Genomic DNA, 13422 nt, shown 5'->3' on the forward strand with positions numbered 1-13422 from the left:
AGCAGATTCGATAAAATTTCAATTTTAAATTCTCTTCGTTCTGTCGCAAATCCACCGATTCCTAACGTGTGGTATTTTATATTTAATACTATATCTTTCATTGTAATCGTTGTTTAAAAAAATGATATATATCTGTCATTGTACACTACGTATAGTGTATTAGTTAGGGTTTATTGTTTAATACTTACTGCTATTACAGCACTGATACTTGGATATCGTACTTTCACCATCTATTGTAATGTTCCACTTTCGAGGGAAATATTCTACTAATTAATTCTTTAATATCAAAAGCATTTTTTGTGTTGGAAACTAAATGATCGTGGAGTTTGTCAGGTGGCAATGACAAAATCCAAAATTTCATATTTGTCAAGTAGAATATTCTACAAATTAATTCTTTAATATCAAAAGCATTTTTTAGCTCCATACAAATGAAGGATTAACGTACAATAAAAATATCAAATATATTGTATTGGAAACTAAGTGATTGCGGATTTTGCCATTAGGTGGCAATGACAATATCCGCAATCACTTAGTTGCCAGTCCAATAGTTTCGTCGTGCCGAAGTATATCGTCATAAGTGAGAATTTCGAAAAGCGTACAAACTATATGGAAATTTAAGTTGCAATTTAAAGGACGATATGCACGATATTATAAAACATTCAAATTTATAATTTGTAATTTATGCGAACGTAAAAGGGAAAAAGTAGGAGGTCGTGCTCAAGAAAATGAACATCTTAGATGAAGGATAAAAACATTCAGAAGGTCCTTGCGGTTTAGCCATTGCGTTTCCCCTTTCTTTCCTTTCTTTTTTTTCCCCCTTTCATCCGAGACCCTTGCACGCGAAAATGGCACTGCCTGCGTTAATTATGTCAGCAGATGGAACTCTGTAAATGGAAATCGCATCCCTTGACGATTTTCCAGGGTTTTGATGATAACATCGATAAGACTATACGACCGAAAGAACGAGTTCTTACGCTACCTGAGGCAGCCTTGTAATTCCAAAGATTACGAAAATACGAGTTTCGGACGAGTGGCATTCTATCGAATCGTTTATCAATTTATATCGTCAAATTTACATTGCCATTCGCTGTTATGAAACATTTTTCAAAAGCAGACGTAACTTTCGAGAAAATTACTGGAAAATATCAACTTTACCTTGCATTTTCAGTAGAATGAAATTTTATTGCTTCTCTTTAACGTTTCTCTTCGATCTTCTAAAGCTTAGAATACGAAAATTCGGGTCGCTTGTTTCTTGGAAAAGGAGCTTGGATTTTTTAATCACCACAGTTCAAACGAATATTCAAACATTTTACATTTAACAAGTACACTATTATCATCAACGTCACCGGCAAAGACTCGATCGAATAATCCAAATGAAATAAAAATTCGCACGATAAGATTCGAGACTGATTCGCAAGATCTTCACTGTTCGCGTACGATTTCCCATAAAATGTACGTTGAAAAAAGACACACACGCGATAAAAGTACGACGACAAATTAACCTTCGCTCGTCTAAAGAGAGCAAGCGCTTGAAATATCAATCTAAATAATAAGCAGTAAACCGGTGAGATTTGCAGGCCAATATCCTATCGGCAGGGTTGCGCAATAATCGAACGCGAACTGTCGTTGTATTATGAAACGCTGGAACGAGGAAACGCACTCGCCGGTATTTTGCATCGCGATTATTTCCAATCGGAGCCATCCGCAATGCCTATAAAGGAAACAGAAGGTGTCTGTTTCAATAAAGAACGGAATATCGAGTACACGGGGTATTCCGGGGCGCGGACATAAATTTCCCAGTCTACCTAATTGAAAGGGGAAAAGAAAACTGAGACGAGAAGAAAGTTTGCCACTTGGAGCGACGAGGAGGAAGGGAGGTGAAAACTGGAAAAGAGACGAATAGAATCGGTTTGTAAGAGAGAAAAGAGGAAAGATACGAGGGAAGAGAACCGCTTCGGGATATGTTAAACGGCTCGAGAATAGCCGGTTGCCGTTCTCCAAATAAACGACGCCAGAAGCGGTGAGGGCACACGGTAGCTTTTCGAAACAAGATTCTTCGTGTCGATGTAACTTACGATTCTCACGGCTGTTCAGCCAAATCCCTACTAACTTACTTCCACCCACGAGAACGTCATTTAGGCTACTGCCCCGAAGTATCTGAATATCTGCTTATTTTTGTGAACGTACCTTTTAATTGCAAGATCAGTCGTTCTACGTTTGTTTGGAAAATTAGAATATTTCATGTATATATTTAATTGAACGTTCGTAGAACTGGCGCGTGTATTATTGGACGTATACTACTTGGTCTTGCGGTATCGTGGTATAATACGTAGCGCAGGTGTGATGCTTGGCAATTGTAAATTTCAATGGCAGCAAATTAGTAGCGAGATGGGAATACAGTTTTAGTCTGGTTACTCTTGGAATTGCGGACTAAAATGGTAAAATTTTGGCAAAATTTCATAATTATTCCTCTCTGATCACGAGTCCCAGCAACGTACGGTACAGCGATCCTGCGTATAACGCGTTACTCTTGGAACACGAGTCGAGAATTGGTGAAAATCTGGCAGAAAGTGCCACGTGATGAGAATTTTGGGAAATAAACAACGTCGTTCGATATTTCTCGCAGCAAAAGTATGTCTGCTGTCTGAGAAATTGCGTGAATTTTGGAATACCGTGATCTTTCGTTTATTTTTAGATCGCCAAGTATCAGCCCTCGAGAAGTTTTTCCTGCTATAGGAAAATAGCAACTCGAACACTTTCTCACTTTTAATTAATTATTCGTTGTTCTAAGAAGCATATTTCTCCTAATCGTGAAAAAATCGTGTACTTACACGCCATTTATTAGGAACCTAATTGTACTGTTGCTCCATTTATAAATGAAAATTTGTATTCAAATCAAAAGTTTTTCTCTCAGATTGTTTCTCCGTGATATAAATTGCAATGACTAAATTTGGTACGGTTATTGCGATAAATTAATTACTTGGATTATTTTTGATAGTTACGTTCGCATGTTCTTATGGTTTGATAGTTGCCTGTCGAATTTCCAACGTCCTTTATCGAACGTATTTCGCTAGATGCTGTCGGTTTTTAATTAATACAGAAATTGAGATACATCGCAAACTCGATACGCTATGTATAGAATTAAATGATTCTTTCGATTATCGATAATTAAGATTTGCGGACTTTCCGTTTCAAAGTGTCGATCGATTTATCATATTCTTTGAACACGCTTAATCGACTGAATTTGAATGAATTCAGAAGAACGATGCATCGTGTGCAAGTTCGTATGAAAATAATTTTTACTATGAAACAGGTTTCCTTAAAATTTATGTTAACGTGGAAGGTACGTAACAGGTGTAACCACTCGACACAGTTTATTTGACTTCAGCATCCGGAATCTTCTTTGTAAACTAACATTTTTCAGTCTCACAATTCTTTTGGACCACGGTTGATAAATGTTTCTTTTAAGAACGAATATATCCGACGTGTGTTGGATATGCGAATATAATAAAATTACGCGAAACGAAAATTAATTACGCTATAAATCCGCTGAATTTTATGAAAATTCTTCATCGATCTACAGCGAAAGAACGTTTAAAATTAGCATACTCGATTAGTGTGAGTAACTTTTGTACTAAACATTTTCTATCGTGTTAACTTATTTTGAGGTCTATGTCACATTTTTCGTTGCTTTCGTTGAATATAATTCTATTTCGTAATGTCATGGTGCCTTTTTGTCCCTCTTCTCTCTGAAACAATCTTCTGCTCGCCATGTACAAGCTTTAATCGCGCGAAATTCTTAATTCGCTTACTGACATTCTTAGGTATCTCGTTGTTAAGAAGAATTAGAATAGAATAGAATAGAAAGCGGATAAACAAACGTTTGAAATAAAGTATGCGTGGTTTAATTTGTGACAGGATGACAGTAACAGGATGTAATCGTGTTTCAGGCAAAAAGAAATTTCCATCGGATCCGTCCTGTTGCCCAGCGTGCGGAGTAACTGTAAGGCCGCAGGAATTGGAGCAACATTTCGCTCAGGAACTCGACCGACTTTACAAGATATCGTCGGCATCCTCTCGAGCGCGAGCGCCAAGGTCGAGTTTGCCTCCTGGCCATCCTCAAGACCATCCCCATGGACCGATGCTCCATGCCCCATCAGCCGCTGATGGAACGCCTCATGGAAGATGGGAGACTTACAAGAGAATTAAAGCCAATAGACAGGTAAATAAATAGTATAGCATCGTGGACAAATGGCTTAAGAAATATCAGGTGAAATATTGCGGGAAGGTTTAAGTGCCGTTAGGCCAAAAAGGTTCTGGCAGTTTTTATCAGGTGAACCGTAAACAATGTTGCGAGAAGGCCTATGTGTCGTTAGACCAAAAGGGCCTTGCAGCTTTACCGGGTGGTTGCCACCTGCAGAGTTGTAAGTGGAGAGTCGAGTTGAGATAGTTGAAATAGTTGTGAGATTTCAGTTGAGTTGAGATAGTTGTGAATTAACAGTTGAGTTGAGATAGTTGTGAGTTGACAGTTGAGTTGAGATAGTTGTGAATTGAGATTTGAGTTGAGATAGTTGTGAGTTGAGAATTGAATTGAGATAGTTGTGAGTTGACAGTTGAGTTGAGATAGTTGTGAATTGAGATTTGAGTTGAGATAGTTGTGAGTTGAGAATTGAGTTGAGATAGTTGTGAGTTGACAGTTGAGTTGAGATAGTTGTGAATTGAGATTTAAGTTGAGATAGTTGTGAGTTGAGAATTGAATTGAGATAGTTGTGAGTTGACAGTTGAGTTGAGATAGTTGTGAATTGAGATTTGAGTTGAGATAGTTGTGAGTTGACAGTTGAATTGAGATAGTTGTGAGTTGACAGTTGAGTTGAGATAGTTGTGAGTTGACAGTTGAATTGAGATAGTTGAAGAGTTGAATGTTGAATGTTGAATGTTGAATGTTGAATGTTGAATGTTGAATGTTGAATGTTGAATGTTGAATGTTGATGAATTGAAAGTTGAGTTGAGATAGTTGTGAGTTGAGATTTGAGTTGAGATAGTTGTGAGAAGAAAGTTGAGTTGAGATAGTTGTGAGTTGACAGTCGAGTTGAGACAGTTGTGAGTGGAGAGTCGAGTTCTGAGGAGTCGAGTCGTGAGTTGACAGTCGAGTGGTGAGAAATTGAATTGCGAGGAATCGAGAGTTGAGTTGCCGAGTTGTTTTGAGTTGTAGTTAACAATTATTTACTACTATACAGTCATAGATTAGCAAATAACATACACTAAAGTTAAGTTTGTAATACGTTTTAACAAAGTCAGCGTTAAACATCGTATAAATATGAAGGAGAATGTAAAAACAATCAGCCTGAAGTTGAGAAATTCATTCATTTAAAATTAAATCCCTGGGGGAACAAAAAAATGTCCTTGTCGCTTAAAAATTAATTACCCAATCAGTTCTGCCGAAGATAAAAAAATACATTTCCTCTTATTAATTTGTCGATGTTATTCTTTGATTTTATATCAACTTTTATTCTGAATTTTGTTGATATAGCGTGATTACGCCTGTCACGATATTTCTAAAAAGTGTTTCGTAAATATGTGCAGGCCAGAATCCGTGTGAAGAACCGGAAACGGAAAGCGGATGAACCTTCTTGCCCCGTTTGTAGCGAGAGGCTATCTGGCACGCCGGAGGAATTGAATCAGCACGTCGAACGATGCTTGAACAAACACAATAATGGAAATCCCGCTGGTCAGAATAATTTGGACGAAGAGGAGGTGGACGTGGAGGGCGATGCTGAAACTTTCGAAGAGTATGAATGGGCTGGTCAAAGAAGAGTGCGAGCAACGTCGATGCTTGTCGGAGGATTTTCTGGTAAGCTAAAGCGAATAAATCGTTCTTCAACAAGATCTATAGCTTTCATTTTCGTAATATCACATTTTCCTACTCGTATTCGTGTTTCTTTTTAAATCCTATTATTTCTGTATAATTTTTCTTGAAAAATTAAAAACACTGTACGAATAAACTTTTCTTCCTCTTGAATCCATACGTGTGACAATTGTTAAATAAATGGTACATTTATACTGTACGTGTGAGAGTGCACATGAGCCTCGAAGGACGTGCAGGTCTCAGTTGAGGAAAAAGCAATCAAAAGCGATTGAAAGTGGGTAAAAGTTATTAAAAACCATTAGAAGTTATTAGAGGCGATCAGAAGAAAACAAAGAAGCAAGCGAGTAGGTTGTCGAATCCTTCAGAGAGTAACATACATGTAGAGCTAAATAATTTGTAAAGAAATTTGAAACTTTTTGTTTTTCCAAATCCTCTCTATACCTTAACAACAATGACGCGTGATAATCACTGACTTAAATCATCTGGCATTTGGATTGAAAGGAATCAATGATTATTGGACTTAAACAATCGCATATTACAATATTGTAACCTGATGAATTAATTAAAGATTCAAATTAATAATTTTCTCTTTTCAACAAAACATCGAACGTTGTATGAAATTTGTAGAAATGTTGATTGCTTGTTGCGTTCGTAGCTGCAGGTTTGGCGACCTCATCGAGCAATCGTTCAGCCGCTGGCAACGGTGGATCTAATCAGCAGGAAGAGGAAGACGTGGACCTGGTGGTCGATGGCGACGACGCCGCCGAGTTTGGACCTGCACAGTATTCCGAAGCTGATGTGATCGCGCCACGTATGGATGGCACGCCGAGAGAGCAAAAGGAAAGAGACGCTCTTCGAGAAGCCGTGATATCGCCAAACGCGTCCAACACGCCTCACACGCCGCACACGCCCGAACAAATCGGTCAAGGTTTGGTCGAGGTGAAACCGGAACCAGGAACGGCAACTCCTCTTGGCCAGAACGAACAAGACGAGAGTGCCTCGACGTCGCCTAGAAGGGACGGTGACACGCCAGTGATCGAGGCTCTTCGAGGCAGAATTCGGGAATTAGAAGCGGAAATGCGTGGCCAACCATTTAAGTGTCTCATTTGCATGGTAAGTTCTTGTTAGTGACAGATTCATTAGCGTAGGTGATTATGGAAGTGGCATAAATCGTATATTTTACGTTTCGAGATACTTAACGTTGTGCTCTTGACGTCTAAACTGACTATTATCGTTTAGCGAGGCAACAACCAACTAGATACAACGGTTGAATTTCTGCCACTTTGCAAAGATCATTTCAGATTATCGTAATGTAAATTCAAAATGATACACGCATTTTTCTTTTTAGATTCTTTAGATTCCTGATTTAGACCACGACTGTCGTAGTTTATTAACTTCCCAATGGGACTACAAGTCTTTCGGTTACATATCTTCTCTTACAAACTGCATCTCTTCCTCCAATTCTTCATGCCAACTTACATAGATCCTCCGTTTATGAGTTTTTTGCAGCTATTAAGTTATTAGAGACCAAACAGTAAAATGTAGTAAAAGGCATTTCATTTTCATGGTTATATTCCAAAATGATTTTTCAAATTTTGGAATCTCTTCATGCCATGATATTTAATACATTTTTATTTGTTACAAAAGCATACTCATATAATGATATGTACATGTATTGGGTTGGCAACTAAGTGATCGCAATCACTGGTTATTTTTCAAATTTTGGAATCTCTTCATGCCATAATATTTAATACATTTTCACTTGTTACAAAATACTCATATACGGATATAATATAACTAAATGATCGCAATCACTTAGTTGCCAGTTCAATATATTAAACCTGCTGTCATCCTCATTTCTTCTTCGATTAGTATCTCTTCGGATATCTTCTTTTTACCAAACTATTTTATTCATAGAAAGCGTGGAATACATCCAACAAATTTAGTTGGATAATAAAATATTTAAAGACTATGTATATTGTAATAATATCTGTTGAAATATAACACTTTTGGGTCATGTAGAACTAAGAAAGACAGCAGGTTTAAAATGTAACATTATACTGTCTATTATAAATATATTTACTGGATATTATTTATTTTACACTTCTCATAGATCTAGCTTCTTGAAACGTTGTCTCTTTCTTTTTAATATTTCTGTTCTCAAATTTTTCACTTGGTAATTCTCCTGTTTCTTCTGCTCACGTAGCAATCTTACTAAATAATTTCCAAGACTGAGAAAACACAGAAGCAATAAATATGAAGTTCGTTGCTTGCTAATTAACAAAAATATTTCATTCTTTTATGTCCTCAGGAACAGTATAAAAAACCTGTGACTTCGGTTTGCTGCTGGCACGTTCATTGCGAACAATGCTGGTTGCACACATTGGTGAGTTACGAGTATTTTGCTAAATTTACATTTATAATACGTCTTTGAATATAATTTCTCTTTTCTTTTCTTTATTATAGTAATTCGTATATGAAACATTCTCACCAAATAGAAAGTATACTTTGACAAAATTTCATTTAATTAATTTATTTGAACTATTTATTATTTCTAGAATTTCAGTTAATAAAATTGAAATTCCGAATAAAAATTGAAGAAAGGCATTGATCCTTGTCTAAATGACATATTAACAATTCTTTCTCTGACATGTTGCTCTCGAATCATCTATGGAATATATTCTAAACTTTTGCTTCGCTGTTATCTTATACGTTACATAAAAAATGTACGTTTCATTGATATTTAAATAAACTTACATTAAACATGAAATAATTAATAGTAAATCTCATATGTTTCATCATTTTATATAAACACGATTAAATAATCGTTCGATATGCGATCAAATTATCATCCTCGTTAAAACCTAGTATTATTTCTCGATAGAAATTGTTCCTGTCAAAATTCTTCTTTCTTCTCTCCTCAAAAAAAAAAGAAAAACGCCCATTGCGATATAAACGTTTTTCAACTTCAATCGCATTGAATTATTTTATTCGATTACACTTTGATTTAACTTACAACTGTCAGAGAAAGAAAGTTGAGAATAGATAGGAAAAAATTTGTTGAGGAGAGTTGTCCCTTTCAGGGTGCGAAAAAGCTGTGTCCACAATGCAACATGATAACGTCGCCTTCAGATTTGCGACGTATCTACATGTGAAGGAAGTCGCGTGTGCCAAACAAGAAATTGGGTTGTCCGTAGAAAAATAATGGTCGATTTTTTGCCAAAGAATCGACGCGTTTCGATATGACTCGATCGTGTAAATATCTGTATATATTTATGCGTCACGTTAAATTAACTCCTTCTAGATTTACCACGTACGAATTATGCACTTAGTAGCGTTAGTAAGTTAAGCCGTGAAAGGCGCGCGCGAATCATGTCTCGATCATGCTTTATCGCTCGTCGCGCAGACCAATTTTCATCCTGCTATAATATATAGAAATATAAATAGAAAAATATTTCCTCCTCTGATAAGTTATTATATAATGTTAGTAGACAAGTATACGCTACGCTACTCTTCGCAAGTATTTGGACACCTGCAATTCGATCAAAAAGTTCATATTTTTTATTTCCAATCATATGAACAACGTTTCTCTATTCTTCGCCATTTTTCTCTTCTCATAGGAGGCAAATTATGTTTAAACAATTATCGCGAAGATATTTCCTTTCGTCTATGAGAAATTGAAAATTAAACGAAGAATAGTTATAATTATTTAATTTCCTATACTTTTAATCGTTCCTCTTTAATTTGTAATAGTTGACAATTATTTTCTTCGTTGAGATGAAAATCTTCACTCTTTTTCTCTTCTCGTAGGAGGCAAATTATATTAAAACAATTATCGCGAAGATATTTTCTTTTGTCTATACGAGCAATATATCTGCGTCACGTAAGTTCAATGTTGACCTATAACGAATAATTATAATTATTTAATTTCCTATACTTTTAATCGTTCCTCTTTAATTCGTAATAGTTGACAATTATTTTCTTCGTTGAGATAAAAATCTGCACTCTTTTTCTCTTCTCATAGGAGGCAAATTATATTAAAACACTTAATTATCGCGAAGATATTTTCTTCCGTCTATGAGAAATTGAAAATAAAACGAGGAATATATCTGCGTCACATAAATTCAATGTTGACCTATAACGAATAATTATAATTATTTAATTTCCTATACTTTTAATCGTTCCTCTTTAATTCGTAATAGTTGACAATTATTTTCTTCGTTGAGATAAAAATCTTCACTCTTTTTCTCTTCTCATAGGAGGCAAATTATATTAAAACAATTATCGCGAAGATATTTTCTTCCGTCTATGAGAAATTGAAAATAAAACGAGGAATATATCTGCGTCACATAAATTCAATGTTGACCTGTAATGAATAATTATAATTATTTAATTTCTCATACTTTTAATCGTTCCTCTTTAATTCGTAATAGTTGACAATTATTTTCTTCGTTGAGATAAAAATCTGCACTCTTTTTCTCTTCTCATAGGAGGCAAATTATATTAAAACACTTAATTATCGCGAAGATATTTTCTTCCGTCTATGAGAAATTGAAAATAAAACGAGGAATATATCTGCGTCACATAAATTCAATGTTGACCTCTGATGAATAATTATAACTATTTAATTTCCTATACTTTTAATCGTTCCTCTTTCATTTACAATAGTTAACAATTATCTTCTTCTGTTAACTGTAATATGGTTGCGTAAAGTAAGATCAAAATTACATTAAAAAGTTGCAATTGAAAAACTTATTTTCTATATAAATAGAATTATTATATTATTTCTAACATAATAATATAAATATAATATATATATATATTATTATATATTATTCTATAAATATGCAATGATTTGTGTCCAAATATTTATCTACGGTAGCGCACGTTATTTTGCGCGATACTTATGTCCAGACTTAAGAATCGAATGAGAGACATTTAGAATATTACGAACACAGATATTCGAACAATTTAATTATAATATATTATTATTAATCGTTTCATCTAGTTTCGCTGTATAGTTTCAAATAATTAAGAAATTTGTTAAAAGGAGGAATGCTTGCAGTAAAACCGAACTTTTACACTCGATCGTCGATCGATTAAAGTTCGAGGATACGTCATCGCAAGCATCTTCGTCGAATCTGCTCCTAATCGAAGACTATTCGCGCGTACCTGAAATTCCTAGGTGTCATTTCGAACGACTAACGTCTACATTAAAGTCGCCCCTTTTCGCCGGATCTACCGTTTTTCTCTTGAAACAATGTATCTGTGTCTACGATTCATCGAGTTCAATTTACAAAGACGAATATTATGTATGTGTAAAATATAATCGACAACTTTGTTAAATCAGCTAATTCCAGTAGGCTTTCCGTAACCGTGAAAGAGGACAAAGAAAATAGTCGGAAATTATCGTATTTAAGATACGAGCAGCACTCATCAACACTACGTGCAAACACCAGTCTCTTAAACGTTTATTACAAATATACAGCAGTCTGTTGTTGCAATCTTCTTTTAATCCGAACCGATTAATTTAATTGGAGGCGCACAAAGGATATGGAAAAATGTGAAGAAAAATAACGACGAGTATACATTTTGTTTCTAATGTATAATATGTAACATTCATTCATACTGTATGCGACTTAGACAAAACACTACACGATGATAAGAGCAGGCAATATTAATTTTCTCATTAGGTTTAATTATTTTTTTATTTTTATCCATGCAAACGTATATTTATTCTATTTTATCAGCAATAAAGAACAATTTATTATCGATAGTATCTGTTTGAAAAAAAAAAAAGAAGAAGAAGAAGCTAGATTTTATATTATTTATAGTATGTTTCCGATCGTTACCAGGGTTCAATCGTCCATTTTTCCAAATACAAATTTCCCTTCAGGAATACCTCTTTAATTGTCTACGATCAATAGAATATTCTTAATGGACGATTAATTCGTTGTACGGATAAGATGCACGTTAGAAAGGAACGAATTAAGAAAGCAATATACGAGGTGAACTTGGATTTTTTTTTTTAATTTCCGTTGTAAAATACGCACTGTTTGCAGGCTATGGCGAAATCGATAAATCACAAGACGATACACCAGCGTAATCCAATCGACCAAAGTTACGATACAAACAAAAAAAGTGGATAAGTTAATAATTGATATCTATTAAAACGAATAACGCAAGCTCGCCTGTTTTTCCCTTGTCTTATGCATGTTAAAACGGAAGGGACGTTGTTTATTTTGACTAGAAAAATTCGCGGAGGAAAGTACGAAGAGGGAGAGAATAAAGAAACGCAGATGAGAAAGGAAGGGAAAGACGGACCAACGTGTATATCACGATCGATCTTCTTTCAGAAGATTCGTCTCTTATTTTCTAAGTATATTATTCTTCCATCTCCTAAATCATTGATACAATGATCAGCGATTAAGCGAAAAATGAGGAAACATTAAAAACGAAAAATTGTTTGACGTTGAGAAGACGAATAATTCGACTGGACGCGTGGCTCGACGAATTTTCTTATTAAAGAATATATTAAGAATTTTCTTATTAATATCCAGCTTTCCTAATATTTCATATTATAATTATCAGTTACAAATTTTCTTTCGTCGCTTCTTCCACGTTCGAAGCACCAAAATTTAACGACTGAAACATTCGACGCGCGTCCAATCGAATTTTGTCAATCGTTGTTGGCAAAACGTACGGGGAAATGAACTTTCGATAAGCAAATTATCTTTGTTTCGAAGCGAAGTATACAGGTCGATCGACTGCAGTGATACGCACAAGTGCAAGCTGGTCAATGTTTCTTAAAACAATAGAAACGTCCGAATTTTCTCTTCTTCTGCCTCTCTGTCTCTCTTGATCAAGATTTTAGACCGCTGCGTGTCCCCTCGTGCACGCCGAGAAAGTTCTTGTAAATACATACAGAAACCGAGTTAAAACCAGCAGGAGAAATCGGCTCCCCGTTGCGAGCGTTGTTCTGTAATCGAAATAAAACGATCATGGAATGTAGAACTATCGTTTACAATCAGTTTCTTCGCCGCCTTGTTCTTCTTCTGCACGAAATTCATTTCCTTCCAATTCAACGATACGCTGTGCGTCAATGGAATATTACGATCAACGTTCCAACAGTTTTCAAGCTGAAGCGCAGTCGAAGGTACGTGCTGTTCATTTTTCTTTTTTAACGATTACTCCTAACAATTCTCAGAATCAAGTGGTCGAAATGAAATATTTGCTAATTGAGATTGGAAACGTTATTTTTTAGAATTGTTACATGCGTTTGTACAATGTAACATATGGATGATAAATCGTAAATGTTATCGATGTTAATTCGTGAAATGGTTTATTTATATCGTCGTTATCAATCTGCTTTTAACTTTCTCTCCTTTCTTTTCAATCGGAAATTAATTTTATTTATAAAATTTGAACATTCCTCGTATCGATTAACAATTTTGGCCAAGAAAGCAAACTTGATTGTTTGCGTATGACGATGGACACTTTCCAAATGTGGAAAATGGAAAAGGCTTTTAATTGCAATTAATAGAAAGGTAAAAAGT

The 13422-nt window shown here is 35.2% G+C and overlaps 1 protein-coding gene across 1 annotated transcript in view; it reads left to right on the plus strand.

Annotated features, from left to right (window-relative positions):
• LOC100643542 (E3 ubiquitin-protein ligase Rnf220) overlaps positions 1–12880 on the plus strand; it is a 191814-nt gene extending 178934 nt beyond the window's left edge. The window contains exons 5-9 of the mRNA XM_048411857.1: positions 3951–4222; positions 5584–5851; positions 6522–6979; positions 8178–8252; positions 8950–12880. Of these exons, the coding sequence (XP_048267814.1) occupies positions 3951–4222; positions 5584–5851; positions 6522–6979; positions 8178–8252; positions 8950–9021 (1145 nt within the window). The 3' untranslated portion in view covers positions 9022–12880. The remainder of the gene's footprint in view (positions 1–3950; positions 4223–5583; positions 5852–6521; positions 6980–8177; positions 8253–8949) is intronic.
• Positions 12881–13422: the final 542 nt, after the last annotated feature.

The sequence above is a fragment of the Bombus terrestris genome, chromosome 14 (genome assembly GCF_910591885.1).
Source record: "Bombus terrestris chromosome 14, iyBomTerr1.2, whole genome shotgun sequence".
In the NCBI taxonomy this organism is placed as follows: Eukaryota; Metazoa; Arthropoda; class Insecta; order Hymenoptera; family Apidae; genus Bombus; species Bombus terrestris.